This window comes from Equus przewalskii, chromosome 27 (genome assembly GCF_037783145.1).
Source record: "Equus przewalskii isolate Varuska chromosome 27, EquPr2, whole genome shotgun sequence".
NCBI classification, from domain to species: Eukaryota; Metazoa; Chordata; class Mammalia; order Perissodactyla; family Equidae; genus Equus; species Equus przewalskii.
The window spans coordinates 32,737,761-32,756,932 of NC_091857.1; the positions used below are offsets into that span (position 1 = coordinate 32,737,761).

At 49.8% G+C, this 19,172-nt stretch overlaps 1 protein-coding gene across 3 annotated transcripts in view; it reads right to left on the minus strand.

Moving 5' to 3' along the window:
- Positions 1 to 1,476: 1,476 nt before the first annotated feature.
- The window catches only part of CLDN14 (claudin 14), a 62,203-nt gene continuing 44,507 nt past the window's right edge, over positions 1,477 to 19,172 (minus strand). For 2 of the 3 annotated variants that reach the window (XM_070597623.1, XM_070597624.1), the window contains one exon: positions 1,477 to 2,577. In XM_070597623.1, coding sequence (XP_070453724.1) covers positions 1,820 to 2,530 — 711 coding nt within the window. In that variant the 5' untranslated portion in view covers positions 2,531 to 2,577 and the 3' untranslated portion in view covers positions 1,477 to 1,819. Of the gene's footprint in view, positions 2,578 to 16,995; positions 17,643 to 19,172 lie in introns of those variants that run through there. The other variant, XM_008519335.2, reaches the window with a different exon arrangement.

Genomic DNA, 19,172 nt, shown 5'->3' on the forward strand with positions numbered 1-19,172 from the left:
GGAATGGCACATCTCAACCCTCTTAGCTTCACTGTGGTCAAATAAAGGCTAAAATGCACAGCATCCCCTCGTCCCAAACAAAGGTGGCATCTGTTGCTTGGGATCTAGAGGTCAGCAGAAAATAGAAAGGAAATTGTGTGTAGGACTGTTCCTTAAACTCCCACTTTTTAATGTTGCTAGATGGTTTTCATGTTGCTAGATCTCACCAATGGTGTAGTTTAGTAAGTGTAACAGGTGAAGCCTACAGAATCAGAAGAGGGTCGCTCAGTGCACACTGGTTACTGGCGAAAGCCTCTGCCTGCAGGAGAAGCATGTGGCGGCTGGGTTTCCCACCACCATCTCGACGGCCTGGTCTGAGAGCCTGGAGGACCCCATCAGGAGGAAGCATGAAGTCAGGGCAGCATAAAGTGACCTACAGCCTTGTGGATCCAGGGGTGCTGGGCTGTGACCCCCCGGCCTCCTAACCCTTCTCTAGAAGCCTCTTCTTCTGCCTCCCTCGTCCTGGGGTCTGGGCCTCACCAGGCCACGCCAGCAAGCCTGGCCCGCTGGATCCATGTCTGCCACTGACCCACGGTGACTCTTTTCCTTGCAGACAGTGATGGCTGGAGCCCTGGTGGCCTTACTCCAAGACCCATCGAGAATGGAGGGATTTTGTGTAACAGCCGCTCTGTGAGTCAGTCTCAGGCTCAGTCCTCCACAGAGCAGGGTATTTGCCCCCAAGTTCAGAGCCTGAGGTTCAGGACAAAGGCAGGAGCAGGACACCATGAGAGCACATCACGGGCAAGACTGTGAAATGGACGGATATAGCACAGGACCAAGCTCCCTGGGCTAGTGGTGGACTGTGGGTGTGTGAGACCACTTACAGCTCTCTGATCGTGTGACTTAGATCACAGCCAGAGAGCATCATCAGTGTTCTTAAAGTGTGGACATCATCCAGCCCTCCCAGCCCATCTTTCCAGCTAAAGGAACAGTCGACAGACTCTCCTACCTGCTCAGTTGGCAGCTGCCATCATGTCCTGTCCCGAGACAAGAAGGCAGTGACGTCCTGCCTCGGCCCACCGGAGTGAGCAGTGCTTCCAACTGGGCTTCCTGCCAATGCCTGGAGAGTCAAGCCACCAGGCACGGTCCGCGTCGTCTTTTTTTTCTTCTGACTTTTGCTTTCTTGCTAGTGAGAGCCTACAGCTCAGTGGCAGAAAATGACATTGTTTCTACTTTCTGATTTATGGCAATTATCTTTTTCCCAAGGAAGCCCTGTACGTCCGCCCTGCCTCTGGCTTTAAGCCAGGATACCACAACTGTGTTTAGTGGGTGTTGCTCAAGCCCGGCCCTCCTCTGATTTTCCCGGCACGCGTGGGTCGTGGTCACTCCCGGAGCGTCCCCATTGCCTTGTGACGCCGAACCTCGACAATGCACTGACTATGGTTACCAGCACCTTTAGCAGACAGAATAAGAGTCTGGAAACAGAGACGAACGCTATTTCATAAACAACCACGTCAAAAGGTTTATTCCTGTATTGCAAACAAACCCCACTGACCAACCCCCCCCAAGTCACTTTTTAATTAAATCACCCACATAAATACATATAGTAATAAATACAAAAAGAAAGGATTTTCTTTTTTTTAGTCTTTGGTATATAGAGCTTTTCTCTTCTTTTTCCCTCTTTCCCTGTTCACATTTCCCTCCATCTCCTCATGTTCACATTATTCCTTTGGACCAAAAGCAGCCCAAAAGTAAGCTGAGTGCCACGGGACCCCTGCAGCAGGGGGCAGTCTGGGTCCTGGCGCCTTTCGGGGCTCAGGGAGGGCCAGGCCCTGGGAACTCACACGTAGTCGTTCAGCCTGTACCCGCTGTGCGAGGCCGAGGTGACCGAGGGGGCCCGGTTGTCCTTGTAGGCGTCGGGTGGCCGGTAGGCGGGTGCCGGGGCCGCTGCGACCCTGGGCAGGGCCTGGTGGAGCCTGGAGGGCGCCTCGTCCTGGCAGGACAGGCAGAGCAGCGTTCCGCCGATGAGCGAGAGGGACGAGGAGATGAAGCCGAGGTACAGGGCCTGCCCGATCTCGAACTTCATGCCGCTGGGCAGCAGCGGGTTGTAGAAGTTCTGCACCACGTCGTTGGTGGTCCAGGAGACGGCCACCATGCAGAGGAGGCCGGCCAGGATGAAGAGCGCGCCACCCAGCACCGCGAAGGTGGTCTTGGCGGGCGTGCCCTTGGCGCAGCGCGTGCACTTCATGCCCACCACGGCGCAGGCGCAGGCCACGCCCGACAGCAGGCAGGAGATGACCATGAGCGCCCGGGCCGCCTGCAGGTCGCGGGGCAGCGCCAGCAGCGAGCGGTAGATCTGGCACTGGTAGATGCCCGTGCTGTGCCACACGCACTCCATCCACAGCCCCTTCAGGTAGGACACGGCCGTCAGGATGTTGGTGCCCACGTGCGCTGTCCTGCGCCAGTGCGGCAGAATGGTGGTGATCAGCGTGCCCACCAGGCCCAGGAAGCTGAGCACGAAGCCCAGGAGCTGCACGGCCGTGTTGGCCATGGCCCCGCAGGCCGGCTGCCGCGCTCACTCAGGCACCTGCTGGAGTCCTAATGAACCGGGGAGGCGGGGCAGGGAGAGAAAGGAAATGGGTTAAATATTATCTCAATGCATTTATTTCTGCCACTGAAACTGAGTTTTCCATAGGCAGTTGGTACCACAATTAACATACTTTTTAAAATAGTTTCGGAGACTTCATTGGGTGAAAGAATAAGCTGCTTGTCTAAGACACTTTCCCTGGAAGGCCAGAACTAGAAGGGATGTGCAGAAATCTGGCTGGCCTGCCCTTCTCAAGGACCCCAGGGAAGGACACTCCAGAGCCCGCATTCCCGTCTCTCAGCACTTACCAACTGCGTGGGAAGTTCTACCTTATGTCTGCCCTCAAACATTTCTGTTGCCTTTGAATCTCATTTCCTTCTGTCTGGTCAGTCATGGGTTCAATTGTGAAATCAACAAACGGACTGACAAGTGTTAAACTGTGTGCCCCTAAGACTTACGAAATAGATGTAGACTGCCTGTCAGCATGAAATGTTTTCTGAATGTGGGCAACTTCCCTATGCGCTGAGCTAGGGAGAGGTTTACCCCCATAGGCAGGTCAGATGCTGCCTTCCAGAATCCCAGAGCTGGATGTGAACTTAGAGATTGTCCACTGATGCCAGGGGGCAGGAATGACCAAGGTCACCAGCTCCTTAGGTGCTGTGACCAGGACCACAAACCAACCACCCTCCGCCTCTGGGCAGGGTGCCTCCCCTCATGCTGCTCTGCAGAAGGGTGAGCTTGTTGCAAATCAAAGGCTGCCACTGGCTTTCAGGGAAATGGGAACTCGGAGCTATTGCAGAGATTTTAAAAAATTCTAACTATGGCAAAATCCAGAACACTTTTTAGGGGCAAAGACCCCAGACCTATGTAGTGCCAGGCATATAGGGGAAGTATTAAGAGGGAGGATGGAGAGAGGCAGTGAGGGAGGGAGGAGGGAGGCAGGGAAAATGACAGGAGGAAGGGAGGAAGGATGGAAGGGAGAGAGGGAGAGCAGAAATACCTGAGTGGACACCACTAGCTCCTCTCTCCTGCCTGGGGCAGGATAAGGAGCAAAAGACAGAGAATCAGGCATCCTGGGCATGGTGCCGCCCCCACCTGCTGGGTGACTGGGGGCCCCTCTCTGGGGCTCAGCTCCTCCTGTTTAAAACGAGAGAGCTGGACTTCATTGCCCCAAAGCATCTTCTCATTCTGAAGGGAGAAAAGGGAGCCTTTTCTACTGATGACAAGTCACTTCAGTTTCCCAAACCAGCGAAGAATTCAGTAGGCTGCAGAGGAATGTTCTGCAATTAAGTGTGGGAAGGCTGCAGGGAGCAAAACCTGCACTGGCAGGGCGTCTCCCTGGCAACACGGATGCTCATGGTGATGTCTTCGGGGGCCCCCAGGCCTTCTTGTGTTTAATCCTGGGTCTGTTGTAAAGAAATCCGCTATGAAATCACGAGGAAGGGTTTGGTTAGTAAAAGCAAGTGATGCTTCCACTGGGGGCCTGCATGATCGTCTCACTGGATTTAAAAATATACACAGGGCTTGAATGTCTTAGCGTTGTAGGAGGTAATCCTTAGTTCTGTCCTGGTTAACAAACAAACAAAACTAGGTGACAACCTGGTGCTGGACAGGACGTGCAGTGGTCTTGGGGGGGAGGGGGTGGTCGAGGTTAGGGTTTTTGCTGATGTTTTAAATGATTATTTGCTCAGGACCCAGTTCTCTTCATGCACGCTGCATGCTGATTGGCCTCATGCATCTTGTCACAATGCTGGCTTTAGACTCCGCATGAAGTCTTCTTTCCCCTGCTCAGTAAGCACTCACTCTGTGCAGGTGCTAGGGAGACCCGCACAGTCCCTGCTGCCCAGGGAAGGGAGGGACTGGCTGTCCTGGGGTCACTGTTGGGGAGAAGGCAGGGCTCACAGGAGCACCGCTCTGATGTGTGGGGCCAGAGCACCTGCCACCGACCTACTGGATGCACCGGGCATCTGAGACGAGCTGACACCGAGAGCCCAATTTATCAGGGCTGAGCGATGCCAGGGGCCAAGCACTGACATATGCTGCCCGGTGTATTCCCCACAATAACCCAGTAAAGTGGGGACTGTCACCATCCCTGTGTTACAGATGGGGAAACTGAGTGCAGGGGATGAAAGTTTCATGCCTAGGCTCACTAGTATTTTCCGTGGTTTAATTCCTCCTTCACACTCTGTCTTTCTCAAGCAGGTAGGACTGAAGTTAGAGGGAGGGCGTAGTAGTGCTGTCATCAATGTTTTCTGGAGAGTGGACTCTCCTCCCTGAAGACGTCTCAGAACACTGGCCTGGATCCCTTTGCAATGGTTCAGGTAGCCAGGGTGGCCAAGTGTCCCCGTGTGCTGAGGACTGAGAGGTTGCACAGCACTGGGGACTTGGCAGTGCTGAAACTGGGACAGTCTCAGGCAAACCAGCACGGTCGGTTTCTCCAGGTAGCCAGGAGGCTGCCGATTTCTCCAAATGGCTCTGAGATCCATCCAGTCCTGCTTGAGGCTGCCCCCAGGCTGACGGCCGCCCGGGCTGTCCCTGGTCCAGGGCATTCTGAGGCTTCTCACAGCTCTTGCTTGTCAAGGTCAATCATTAAGTATCCTGATCCTAAAGAATGCGGCGTAGGAGCCAGGGCTGCTTGACCCCGTTAGTCTAGGGAAGTGGACCAGAGGTTTATTGGAGGTCTAAATATTTATGGAGAGCAGTGACTGCTAATTTTAGAAACCATTAGGTTGCTATTTTTAAACTTGTGCTGGAAGGATTTGCTAATTTAAGAAGTGAGTGTTAATGAGCCCCCGACTCCCAGACACTGGCCCCCCAACCCCCTTCCCCTGTAGTTTCCAGCAGCTGCTACTGGCATCAGGTCATAATTCACCTTCCCAACAACCACTTTTCACTTTGGGGCCAGTGGATGGAAAAACAACGTCAAAGGAACGCATCTCCTTGGAAACCACATAAAACTCATCCCTGATGCTCTGGAAGGAACTTGCCCCGGCATGGCCTCCCAGAAGGATGCAGTGCGTGTGGGGCTCCACTGGCCGTGCTGAAGGCCTGCAGGTGGCTTCACCTATGGGCGCCCCTTTTCCTGCAGACGTGTGTACTTGTGGAAACATTTGCTAGAGAGCTGTGAGTCCAAGACAAATATGGTTCTAAAAATCAAGTTCCAAAAAGACCTTGACAGGCTGAGTGGGTGGGGCTGAATGTGATGAGATGAGGCATTCCAGGAATACATGTTGGGTCCTGCCTTTGGGTTCACGGAGCCCTCAAAGCACCCTCCTGGGTGGGCAGTAGGTGGCTTAGTTGCCTGTGCAAGCAGGATTTAGGGCAGTGTTTGCCACGGAATGCTTCTTGAAAGGCTGCATTTGCAGGCTGCCTGGTGTGGAAGATATAAATGCTAGGTAGGTTTGTGAAAAGCTAGTAACTGTAGGACTTCTGGTTGCTGGTAATATGCAAATGTGCATCAAGAAAAGTCTCCTGTGCAGCATTTCCTAAACTTATTTGACTATGACATCCTCCCCCCACTTTCCCAAGAGACAACTTGAAGTCAAACCCCTTCGGCAAGTGGACTTAGAGGATGCAAGTCCCTTGAAAGTTTAATGGAGCAACAATGTGATGGGGTTGCTATAAAAAAAGACAGTTTGATTTTCGAGAGGAGTGAATGAGCACAAAGAGGAGTGCCAACAGGACGCTCTGATTTGCCCCCAACAGAGTCTCAGAAAACCCCAGGGCTATAAAGCAATGTGAAAATCTGCGAAGGGCAGCTGCGAAAAACACCCAAGCTGCTGTCAGCCCCTCCAACTGGATCTGGGTTTATGAGCACCCGATCTGAAAGGCAAGGGTTTCTTTTTTTTCATATAAACTTTTATGTTGTCTCCTTCCTCTGTTGTCTGTGAGCTATATTCTTTTTAAAGGAAAGAATAATACTTTTTTTAAAAGGCAGGAATCTATAGCATATGGTAGAGCTCTCTCCAGCGAGTTCACCTCCCAGCCCACCTGGACCCCAGCTGTGTCAACTCTGGAGCTTTGTTTTTGAATTAGGTATCATTTCAACAGCGGTGGCCAGTGGGGATAGCCTGGCCAGGACAAGGGACAGATGTATTGTTGGCCTAGCCTCTGCTCCTGCTTTCTCACTGTTCAGTGTCCCTGGGCCCCTACGATGAATAGCTTTCCTGTGGACACATAGCTCCTTTGCTCTTTTCCACCCACAGTGCTGAAGGAAATGTCAGACCCGGGGTGGGAGCGGTCCAGGTTGTACGTGGGGAAGCAGGGCTCGAGCCAGGCGTGTTAGAAGTTTCTTTACCCAGAACCACCCGGGGCACTCTTGTTTGGGTGAAGAGTCAGACGATTTGGCCATTCGAGCCTCTTTTCAGCTTCTGACTACCCTGCAGTCAGAGCAGATTTGGAGCACTTGGCAATGGGCCAGGGCACACACGTCTGCCCCCAGGGCTGCTGAAGTGGTGTCGGCGCCATTGTGAAGACAGCTTAAAACTCTGCTTCCTAGAGCTTTCTCAGGAAAATGAAGAGCTGCCTTTAAACGGACATGGTCCTTGGACCTTGAAAGAATGCAGAGTTGCCTCAGCTTAGATGGTCAGCAATTTAAGAATATGTCTGTTTTGGGGCCGGCCCCGGGGTTGAGGGGGCTGAGTTCGTGCGCTCCACTTCGGCAGCCCAGGGTTTCACCAGTTCGGATCCTGGGCATGGACATGGCACTGCCCATCAGGCCATGCTGAGGCGGCGTCCCACATGCCACAACCAGAAGGGCCCACAACTAGAAAACCAGAATATACAAGTATGCACTGGGGGGCTTTGGGGAGAAAAAGAAGAAGAAGAAGAAAAAGAATAATGTCTATTTCAAAAAACTGTCAGTCCTTGCTGTCACCCCATCCAGACTGCCTCTTCATTATTGTGTAGATACTTAATAAATGCTAGAATTTGGAAACTAAGAATAAATGCAAGGTAGATTTGGATTTACCTAAATGAGATAAATTAGCAAAAATACCCAACATGAGAAAAGAAAATGACTTTTATGCTATATCAGAATGAAATAACTCCAATTGGCATTTCCTAAATACTTACTGGATACTGTATTTCTTAATAATGTACAAAGCAAATGGACCTCTTTCCTAGAAGCTTAGGTATACTCTGGAGGCACTATTTTAGTCCGTCTTACACAAATATAGAAGAATTATGAAAAGTGATCAAGTAATACCTTGGAAAAACCGTTTCATATTCATTTAGCATCCTAAAAACTGTGGGTTTTTTTGGCTCTAAAAATGAAGTTTCCTTCTTTACTATTCCAAACTTTCTGTAACTTTCCCTGGGTTATTTCCAGACTGGCAGGCATCTGTATTTTAAATTTATGAGAACTTCTATGCTGTCTACACCCAGTGCAGAAGAAACTCAGTCTTTCTGAGAGGCAGAGACAGAATGATTATGTGGCCAACTTATTCCTACCTTGATGGTTAGGGCTTGCTGGTCTTATTCAGAAAGACCAATGTGAAATATCTTGCCCAAGTCATATAGAAATGACAATTTATAGGTTAAATGTTTCCCCTCTCTTTTGGATGAGTAAAGAAAAATCTATTTTTCAGAACAAGAACTGGTTGTGGGAAAAGCCTGTGTTATTACAAATGAAAGTCATGGTATTTGGTTAAATAATGGCAGAGGCCATTTTCAACTCAGCAAGATTGCACAAGCTATTGGTTTAGTGAAAAATACAAGTTTAAGTTACCACGGCCATAAGAATTCTAAACCATTTCCCAGGAGGCATTATTTCTCTAATTTCAACTCACCAAATTTCATTAGAATGCATTAACAATGCCGTAGATCACACATTTTAAAATGAAATTATTCAGTTTCATTTACTAAAATACACTGGTGCCTTTGCATAGCCGTTTTCCCTGACAAGACAGCAGTGTAGATTTGCTGTGTTGTTGTTTTCATTTGTCAAGGTACAGGTGACTAAAAACTTGCTATACAAGAGAAATATTAGAAAAGTGAAAAAACATGAGTTATAAGGATATTTTCTGAAGTCTTAAATGATGTTTAGATGACTAATAGCTAAGATGTTCTATGGGAAAGCTTTCTATAAGGGATGTTGTGGGTTAAATTGTGTCTCCCCAAAATAATATGTTCACGTCCTAACCCCGAGCACCTCAGAACGTGACCTTATTTGGAAATAGGATGGTTGCAAACGTGATTAATTAAGATGAGGTTATGTTGGAGTATGGTAGGCCCCTAACCAGTAAGCCTGGTGTCTTTATAAAAAGATGGCCATGTGAAAACAGAGAAATAAGGAGGATGGCATGTGAAGACGGAGGCAGAGATTGGAGTGATGCATCTACAAGCCAAGGAATGCCAAGGATTGCCAGCAACCGCCAGAGGCTAGGAGAGAGGCACGGAACAGAGCCTCCCTCAGAGGCTTCAGCAGGAACCAACCCTGCCAACGCCTTGACTTCAGCCTTCTGGCCTCCAGAACTGGGAGAGAATAAGTTTCTGTTGTTTGAAGCCACCTAGTTTGTGGTACTTTCTTATGGCATCCCTAGGGAACCAAGACGGGCACTAGCTGAATGGCAGCATGGGGAGTTACTCATGTGAAAAAAGCACTCATGTCTGAATAGGGCAAGTCGGTCCCCTTCCAGAACAGGCACTGAGAACAGTATAGTGGCTTTGCATCTGTTGTGGAAAACAACAAAGCAGTGGTTAGCTTCATGTCCCAAAGTGTGGAGGACAGAATCCAGGGGGAGGTTAGAGGACATGGAGAAGGAAGAATTTGGAAGGCCCTCTGTCCTTGCGAAAACTCAAGAACAAGTGCCAACTATAGTAAGCAACCCATACGGCGATCAAATGACTTGGCTTCTCCAGATTGGAAAAGTGTATGAATCCATTGATTCCTCAAAGAGTCTGGGGGGCTCAGTTCTCCAGTCTGTATGTAATTGGGTGGGCTGGCCTTTTCAGGCTAGATGTCTGGTTTTCTTAAATCAACAGGTCTTGGTTTCATAGACCATAAAAACCCAAATTTGGGGCGCAGGCCAAGTTTGGATAAGATGACTCAGACAGCTGCCCAGGCTCTCCCTTGGAAATCCAGTTGAGCTCAGTGGGGCCTCCCTTTGGGTCTTCCATCAAAGCAGAAATGAAAACAAGCAGCAGGACATTGTCCCAGCTGGGCTGGAAACCTCCATGAATAAGATAACTCTTCTCGGAATTTTCTAAGCCTGTGAAAATGATTTATTTGAGCACTGAACTGGGACTATATTGCAGTGATTAAAAATGTGGTGTCAAATGAAAACCTAAGACAAAATTTGCTAATGCTAACTAAGAAGCAGTTAAAAGGGATGTTTAATGCTCATTCTCTGTAAATTTAGCCTTTTGAGCCTGGGTGCACAGAAGCTGTTAGTTATTAATGATAAGAGTAAAAACAATCACAGCTAAATTTACTGCGTGTTTACGATATGTCAGATATGTGCTAAGTGCTTCCTTTGGTAGGGACTTAGTTAATCCTTTAACAAATCTATAATGTGCATGTTGTTGTCCTCATTTACAGATGGAGAAACTGAGGCTTAGAGAGGTTAAGTAACTTGTCCGAGGTCACACACGGGCTGAATCAGGGAGAACAAATAGGAGACTCTTGTGATCATCCAGGTAAGAGATGCTGGCAATGACAAACGTGGGTGCTGAGGAGAGGTTGGTTTCTAGAAACATTTGAAGTGAGACTGGCAGGGTCTGCTGATGGTTTAGCTGTGGCTGTGAGAGACAGGTGTCAAAAACAGCCCTAAGGTTTCTGTCTTGGGCAACTGGAAGAATGCAGTTGCCATTTATTGAGGGTATGAAAACAGTGGTGGGGGGGAAGATCTGGGTTTGGAGGTGAAGGGCAGAAAAGAAGAGTTTGCTTTGGATGTGTTGAGTTTAAGATGGCTATCACCACCCAGGTGGGGATACCAATGGTTGGATATGTGAGTGCAGAGTTCAGAGAGGGGACTGAACTGGAGAAGTCTATTTGGGACTCAACAGCATTGACATGGGATTGAAAACCGTGAGACTGGATGAGAACCCTTAGGAAGTGGGTATAGACAGGGAAGAGCAGGAGCCTGACCGGTGACTCCAGCAACCCTCCAACATCAAAGATTGGAGTGATGAGGAGGAACCAGCCATGGGGCATATGGAGTTGCTGGGGGATGAAAGGAGGCAACCCAGAGGGAGAGGGGTGAGTGAGGACAGAGTTCCAAGTTGGAGAGAGTGATCCACTGTGTCAAGACATCAGATAAATAAGTAATCTGAGTACTGAGAAATGATCATTGGATTTAGCAAGATGAAGGCAAGTGGAGACCTTGATAAGCATAGTTTCGGTGGAGTGATTGGAATGGGTTCAAGAGAGAATCAGGACAGGGGTACATGAGCCCAGAGAATTCTTTCAAGGACTTGGACCATCAAGGGGAACCAGGAAATGAGGCAACTGTTGTAGGATGGGAGTTCTTAATCTGGGGTCCAGGGCCCATCTAATTCAGGGTACCTGTCAACTTGGGTGGGGAAAAAGAAGTTGCATGTTTGATTTCATCATCCTCTCACTGAAAATTAGCATTTCCTTGTATTATGAATAGGGGCAGCCATCTACAGCAATGTTACCAGTGCCTAGAACTTCATCACCGATAGAAATCACGGAGAGATGGTATTGCATTACAGGTGTTGCAGATACCTGGACAGACCATTTGCCTTTGTTATGATTTCAAAATGACGGTAGTTATAAGACCCCTGCTAGGTCTTGTAATATAATCCATTAATACAGGAACACATAAATTACTATGAACAAAATAGGTTTAAAATATTTTAACTGTATTTCAAGGCAATTGGCTTCCTTTATAATCCTGTGTACTAGTTTATACACTTAAAAGCATTGTTTGGAGACGAGATACATAAGACTTCAATAGATTGCCAAAGGGACCCAGGACAAAACAAACAACCAGTCCAGTAAACAGCAACATCAGTAAAAAAAACCAACAAAAGCATTAGGAACCGTTGCCAGTGGGATGTCTGGTCAAGGGAGGATTTTTGTCCTGTTTTGTTATTTGTTGAAGATGAGAAGCATGTTTGAAGGCCTTTGGAGATGATCCAGTAAGAAGGGAGACATTGATGCTGTGGTAGAGATGTTCTTGAATGGAGGACAGCAGGGACTCTGGGATGCAACTAGAGAGGTTGGCTCAGACCAAGTGCAGACTGTTCATTCCAGGACAGGAGGGAGGCCAATGCAGGGAGCCTGGAGATGTGGCAGTGGGCACCTGTGGGTGTGCTCAGATTGCTCCAGTATCCTCAGGGAAATAGGAAGCACGATGATGTGTTGGGAAGGAGGATGGGGAAGGAGGTGTTGGAGGTGTGGGCAGAGAGAGAAGGGCTTTCCTGGGCACGTAGGACAGCAGCAGCATGTTTGGACTCAGACAAGGTCAGCAGCAGGTGCCTGTGGGAGGCAAGTGGTCACGAGGGTACAACGAGACCATCAGCTGCCTTCTCCAGCACAGTCGGCAGCACTGTGTGGGCCCCAAGAGGACAAAGGGCTGGACTGAATTCAGTTGGGACTTTTATAGGAGAAAATGATGAAAGGAGATGAGTGTGTATACAGAGGAGTGAGTCTCACGGTGGATGGTGGAATTGACACTGGGAAGGGGGGAAGTGAGGACATGAAGGAATGAGCAGGAAGGACAGGCGGTGGTGGCTGGAGACTGGCACGCTCGTCACTGCGATGATGGTGGGTAATGGCAAGCAGTAGAGTAAGACCATGGCAAGGCTGGGACCACCGGGGAGGGTGGAATAAAAGGCTGGTAGGAGAGGAGGTGGAGAAGCTGGTGGGAAGGACCACCCGTGGACATAGAGCCACCGCGAATTACTTAGGACAATCTGTAATCTGATTGTTTCACCATTGTTTTTGAGGTTACATTTCCCTGATTGTTGACTTAATTTCTGCCTGTGAAGGTGAGAGAAAGAGAAACAGGGCTGGAAAGAGGACCGGCACAGAAGTGTGCATGTCTAGTAAGTACTCTGCTTGCTTATGGTCAAGCAAATCTTGGCATAGGTCTTAGTTCTGCTCTTTATGTCTTTTATTCACTGGATTGCCATGTGAAAAACATATTGTTCCTAGAATTTAGCTTTCAATTTCTGTTTTCATAAGCCACCCCTCTTTCCTCATTATCTGACACCTGTACTTCTCTGTAGAGCGAGAGGCTAAGGAAGGACTGTGGCTTTGCACTTTGGAGGATAGGATCCAAGACACTGGGGCTGGGGAAATGATATCTGAACTGCGCCGGGAAATGCACAGACCGCATTCTTGGATGTGTGACCCCAGATAACTCGACAGATGAAATAAATTACGATTTAAGTTCTTTGCTTTTCTCCTTCTCCTCTTTCCCTCATCCTTGCTGGGCTGGTCTCTGCAGGAAGGGAGCTTCCTGGTGTGTGGGTGGGGAGAGGTAGCTGGCCCTCACCCAGGCTGGAGGCTGCTCTGCTCTGGTTTCACCCTCCTTCTCCCCCAACTCTGCGCCTTCCAGCCAAGTACAGTAACCTGAATCCAGTGGCTCTCCACCCTGCAATGTGTCAGCATCACTTGGAGAGCTTTAAAAAGATCCGATGCCGTGGCCACCCCTGGGAGGATGATCCATTGATTGGGGTGGGGTCCACACATGGGCACTGTTGAGCCCTGCCCCCAGGTGATTTGGATGGGCAGCTAGGTTTGAGAACCACTGTCCTCATTGATGTGACTTGGGAAGGTCCTACCAGGAGCCTTAAAAGAGTTTGAAACTCTTTAGCAGAGTCACAGTACAAATGTCTGTTCCACTCACGGGCTCTGCCTGTTGACTCTGGGCCTTCTCTGGGCTCTCCCAATGTGGGGACACTTGTGCCCAGACTGGTCTTCTCACTGTCCCCAGAGTGTTTTCGGCTCTCCCTGTAAGCCTTTGCCCTCACACTGTGTCTGCCTCAGATTCCCTTCTCCATCCACACGTCCTACCTGTGTGAGTCCCATACTTTGCCCTTCCTTGACCCCAAGCCCCACCTACCCCCATTCTTCTTCTTTGACAGCCAAGCACCTAGAAAGAGGCAGTTTCCCTATTCACCCCTCTGCCATCTGGCTCCTGCCCTCCAGCGCCCTCCCCAGAAGCCTGTTCTTACCAGCCATGTCCTCTTTCTGGGACCCCAGCCCCTCTTGGGCACTCGGCCCACCTCATGTGTTAATCTTGGCCAAGAAGTTACCCTGCAGGCATTGATATTTTCCTGGATGGCCCCTGAAAACAAAACCCCTCCTGGCCGTGGCCCCCACAGTGACGCTCGCAGTATAAGACCATGACCAGGTAGGGGCCGCCCCATGGCTGAGTGGTTAAGTTTGCGGGCTCCGCTTCGGCGTCCTAGGGTTTCACCAGTTCGGATCCTGGGCATGGACATGGCACTGCTCATGAGGCCATGCTGAGGAGGCATCCTGCATGCCACAACTAGAAGGACCTACAACTAAAAATGCACAGCTAAGGGCTTTGGGGAGAAGAAGGAAAAATCAAATCTTTAAAAGAAAACAACAAAAAAAGAACATGACCAGGTCAGTCCTCGGGGGGAGGCCAGTGCTACTTTGATGTACGTGTTTTTAAAACATTTAAGAAGTTTAGAATTAATTGTGTGAGGTATGAGATTTCGGGTAGCAGAGGTCCTTGTAAAAGCAAAGGCCCTGTGGATGAAATAGCGCGAGGTGTTTCCAGCTTAGTCTTCACACATATGCACAGGGCCACATCGTGCATTTTCTCTGAAGGGTACATGGTGCTGTTGGTTACCCTTGCTCTCAGGATTGGTTACATAATTTGCAGAACCTGGTGCAAAATGAAAATGTGGGGCTCCTTCTTCAGAAGTTAAGAATTTCAAAGTGGCGACCACAGCGCATTCACCCAAGCGCAGGGCCCTCTGAGCTTAGGGTCCTACGGGACCCCACAGGGTGCGGGCCCGTGAAGCCTGCCCTGCCGGTTAAGGACAGACCCAGGAACTAGACACTGGGACTTTTCCTCCCCTAAACCAATGAGTACATCTAGTTTAAATGTTGAAAGGAATAGGAGACACTTTTGCAGTGTTCTGCAGAATAAAAAATATGGTTTCATATGTTTATTTTTTCTTCATTTAAGTGTAGCCCAGATGCCTCTGTAAATAGCTGCCAAGGAGGAGCCTTTTGAAAACAAAGCTATGGCTGGTCTCCTGTGCCCCAGAACGGCCGCCAGTGGAAACAGACCTGGTGTTCGAAACCTCAGTTTTCATTTCTCTCTTGTTCCAGGGAGGCTGTAGGTGCGTGGGCGTGGGTGTGAGCATCCAAGTCTGGAGGGAACAGCCGCCTCTGGGTCTGAAGGGAACAGCCGCCTCTGGGTCTGAAGGGAACAGCCGCCTCTGGGTGGCCTGCTTCTTCACCCTAGAGACTTTGCTCGAGGCCTCCTTGCTCTCCGGCAGGGCTCAGCCCCCGGGGAGAGAAGCAGACAAGGTCCTGAGTCCCAGCTTCTCCCTTCTTTCCTTTCACAGAGTCACTCTGCAACGGAGGCTCTCTTAGGGCGAGTCTTGGGCACCCTCCCAGCAGATGACCCCCAGTGGAAAATTCCCTGTGCATTGCTGCTGTTGGCCACCCAGGGAAAAGCCTGTGGTCCTGGCAGCCACTCGTCCTGCAAAGGGTGTGAGGACCTGCTACCTGAGTAAGGAGCATGAAGATCAGCTGGAGGGAGGAAGGTTTGGGTTTAAAAGTGCCAAGAATCACTCCTGAACTGGCAAGATTGACTGTCTGCATTTTAAAAACGACATCGCTGGAAGCCTTGAAAACAGGCCTTTAGACTTCTTGTTCTGTGTAATGGAAGATATTCTCTGATATAAGAGAGAAAATGATTTTTTTTTTTTGAGGAAGATTAGCCCTGAGATAACTACTGCTAATCCTCCTCTTTTTGCTAAGGAAGCCTGGCCCTGAGCTAACATCCATGCCCATCTTCCTCTGCTTTATATATGAGACGCCTATCAGAGCATGGCTTTTGCCAAGCGGTGCCGTGTCTGCACCCGGGATCCAAACTGGCAAACCCCGGGCCGCCGAGAAGCAAAACGTGCAAACTCAACCACTGTGCCACCGGGCCGGCCTCGAGAAAATGAGTTTTTGAAAACAAAAATTGACATTCAATTTTATTGGTCTTTAATTTTAAAATGCTAACTGGAAAATGGGAAATATTTATAGTAACATTTTCATGGCACTAAAGAAAGAACTGGTTTCTTTCTTTTTACAGATTTCTCTGCAGATGCTTAAGAAGAGATGCATGACAGAGATGGGTAAGTTAAACACAGTAAGCTTAAGAGATTTGCAAAGCAGATGGAGCCAGATAAGAATGGAGGCTGGCTGCAAGTCTGACTAATTTGGGCAAACAGCTCAGCCTTACATGAGTCACCTGGCTGTCAACATCATAACAGCTGCTTCCCAGAGCTGTCTGGAAGATGCTAAGATAATACATGGAAAAACCTGTGATCCCTGTAAGGAAGGACACCCAGCAAATGCAAGGTGTGTGCTACCGAAGTTTATCACCATTGCAGATAAATCTGTTCCCGATTCCATTTGAAGCCAACGCAGGCACCAGAGCTGAGCCCAGACCCAGAGCTGAGATGCTGGGAGAGTGCGATGATGGGGCTAGCCTTTGGTTTCCAAAGACTTCAAAACTAACCCTAGTGATTAAGAGATTTTTGGCCTTGAGAACTGCAGGAATTAAATCTCATGGTGGTAAAGTGCAACCAAAAGCCAGTGCCCGGAGTGGCTCCAAGGACCCACTCAGGGCGCTAATCCAGGGTCTCTGTCTACTTGGCCTTGGCCCTCCCACCCATCCTGGGAAGGCCGTGGCAGCTGTTGGGGATGTGGGCTTGGAGGTGGTTGAAGGACTAACTCATGTATCCAATTGCAGGCAATTTCCCCTCTTCAGGACCATTTCTTACCCTTATTAAGAGAGATCTCTAACTTGCCCTCCCCTTCTCCCCTGCCGATGTCTGTGTGCATTGGTGGGGAGCCGGGGGGCTCCCAAGTCTGGAAACTCTGAACATTCACGGCACACAGAGGGCAGTGACAACAGGCCCCCCAAGCTGACGCTCTCTCCCAACACTCGACAGGTTCAGTCCTTGCTCCCAGACCCAGGCCTGGCCAGCGATGAAAGAGTTTTGCCCAAACACTCAGGAACCGGATTCTTGTCCTTCCTGGCTCATTAGGAGCCCGGCTCCCTCACACCCGGCTGCTTGGGTCCCACGGGACCCCCAGGCCCAGCTGCAGCCGCCTTTCTGCAAAGGGGTTATGACCACCTCGTCTAGAGAACTCTCACCTGCCCACAGACCCGACCGGCGGGGGCCTCACAGCCCCAACACAAACGACTGTCAACCCCAAACCCTCCCAACTCATAGCCTCACCCCAAACTCACGTGCAGAGGCCCATCCGTCTCCTGAGCCCCTTGTGGGGCTGCTCTGGAACCCGGCTGGGCACTGGCCTGTGTGAAAAAAGGACTCTGCAGGGACGATGCTGCCCTCCTGTCTTCCCGCTTCCACCGACTGGAAGCTTCAAGGCCAGGGTAACTGAAGGAAAGTGTCTAGACAATTACTGTGTTCTTTGAGAAGGGCCTGTGTGGGCACATGTGTCATTTGGTTGGATGGTTAACTGCCCCGTGGACGACAGGAGGCAGCTGGGCCAAGGCAGACATTCAGGACCAACCAGAAATGTCATATCTGCACTTTGGAAAAATGCCTGATACATCTGAGCATAGTCACCGCCTCCCTAAAACACCCTCTGGTGACTCTCAGGGGCTGGCAAGATAAAACCTTGACCGCCCAGCCCGGCGTTGACGGCCGTGCACAGTCCAGCGCGGCCCACCTGCCCTCGCTCTCTGCACCGGGCGATTGGCTGTGCGCACCCAGTCCTCTACGTTCTTGCTCACGGCTCCCCAGCGAACGGTCCGATTCCTGCCGATGGCTAAAGACCCCCGGCGGATCCCCTCCTGCTGCCCTGACCTCTCGTCCTCCTCTGAGCCCGTCACCTGGCCGTTGTCCCCATACTGCTTTGGACTTTTATCATATTGGGCAACTCAGAGTTTCTCAACCTGTAGGCTGCTGTGGGCTCTGGATGCATGCCAGGGAATTTCGATCAACATGCAACTGTTTTTTGGTTTTTGTTTTTTTGGGGGGGGGGTTACAAGTGCAGATATGGGCAGTTTAGTGATTTCTGTGGGTAGAGTGGGGAGCTGGGTGGGTCATGGAGCACGGGTGGAACGAGGGGCAATTTGTTACTAGTTGGAGACAGGAGACGTGGTGAAGGAAATGGCTTTCTTGGGACATGTGAGAAGAATGCTTGAGAGTCCCACAGGCTGGGGATAGTTCTTCTGAAAGTTCGGACAGTGCCTGAAGGTGGCCCAGGGAACTGGGCCTTGCTGGGGAGGCCTCCAGCCCCTTCAGGTGTGCTGCCGGCCTTTCTGGGACTCAGCATCGCTGAGAACCATAGTTTGACTTGCCACGTGTGCCTGTGCCTTCCTCATGGATTCCATGGAGATTCTCCAAGGGCAGGGACTCAGACTTGTGTGCTCGTCCATCCGGGTGGCTTTGGTTGGTGCTTTAAAAAAGGCCCAGCACAGGAACTCGTGTGGGCAAATGGCCCTGGGCGTGAACCAGAGCCTGTGCCTGTGTCCTTGGCAACGGGATGGTGACGGCAGAGGAGGGGAGTGTCCTGGGACAGTGCTGGGAACCCGGGGCAGGAATTCAGAGTGTCTGTTAAGTATTAGTGATGGAGGATTGATCCACAATCCAAATCCAAAAAGCTGTTTTGTTTGTTTGTTTCTTCTCTGGAAGTGACCGTCATAAACAAAATCTTCTTTAGTTCAGGGTCATTCCTACATCTAGATCCTTTTCTATTTAGTAAATATCATATGTAGTAAAATGTGCCCATGCTACCTATAATTTTATGCTGGGATTTTTTGGGGGAATTTTTGTAATTTTGCCTTTGGAGTGATTTGGCTACAAGTAATACATTTAATTTACAACTGCCTTTAATTCTTGGCACTCATTGTGTGTTCTTGGGAAACCCTGCAGACAGAGAAAATGCAAACCCCAGATTGTCTTAAAATATTACGATACTTTTAGGAATACTACATTTAACAATGCATGAAGTGGGCATAATGTTATGTTTTGTAGACTTTCGTTAAGCCTTTATTCATCTTGATTTTCGCTGGAACAATTCATTCCTGTTATGGGCTGAAGTGGGAAAGTTCCCAAGCCCATGGCCCTGGCCGGTGGCTCCTGATGGACAAAAGAGACTTTCCTGGGCCAGAGAGCAAAGTCACAGGGACACTGTGTGACTCAGTCTCAGTATAAAGATATCGATTCACTTTTCACTCATCAAATATTTATTGACCTCCAGCATGTGTGAGCAAGAGAGATACTGCCCTGCCCTCTCAGTGTGGGGGTCGCGGGTGCACAGAGCCAGCCGCACCAGGACAATTAGCAGACAGGTCAGGCTGGGGCTCCAGCCCTTCTCTCCCACCAAGGACGCTCATCCTCGTTCCTCCCACCTGCCACTGGATCTTTTTTTAAACTCTCAGGTGTAAATGACTCA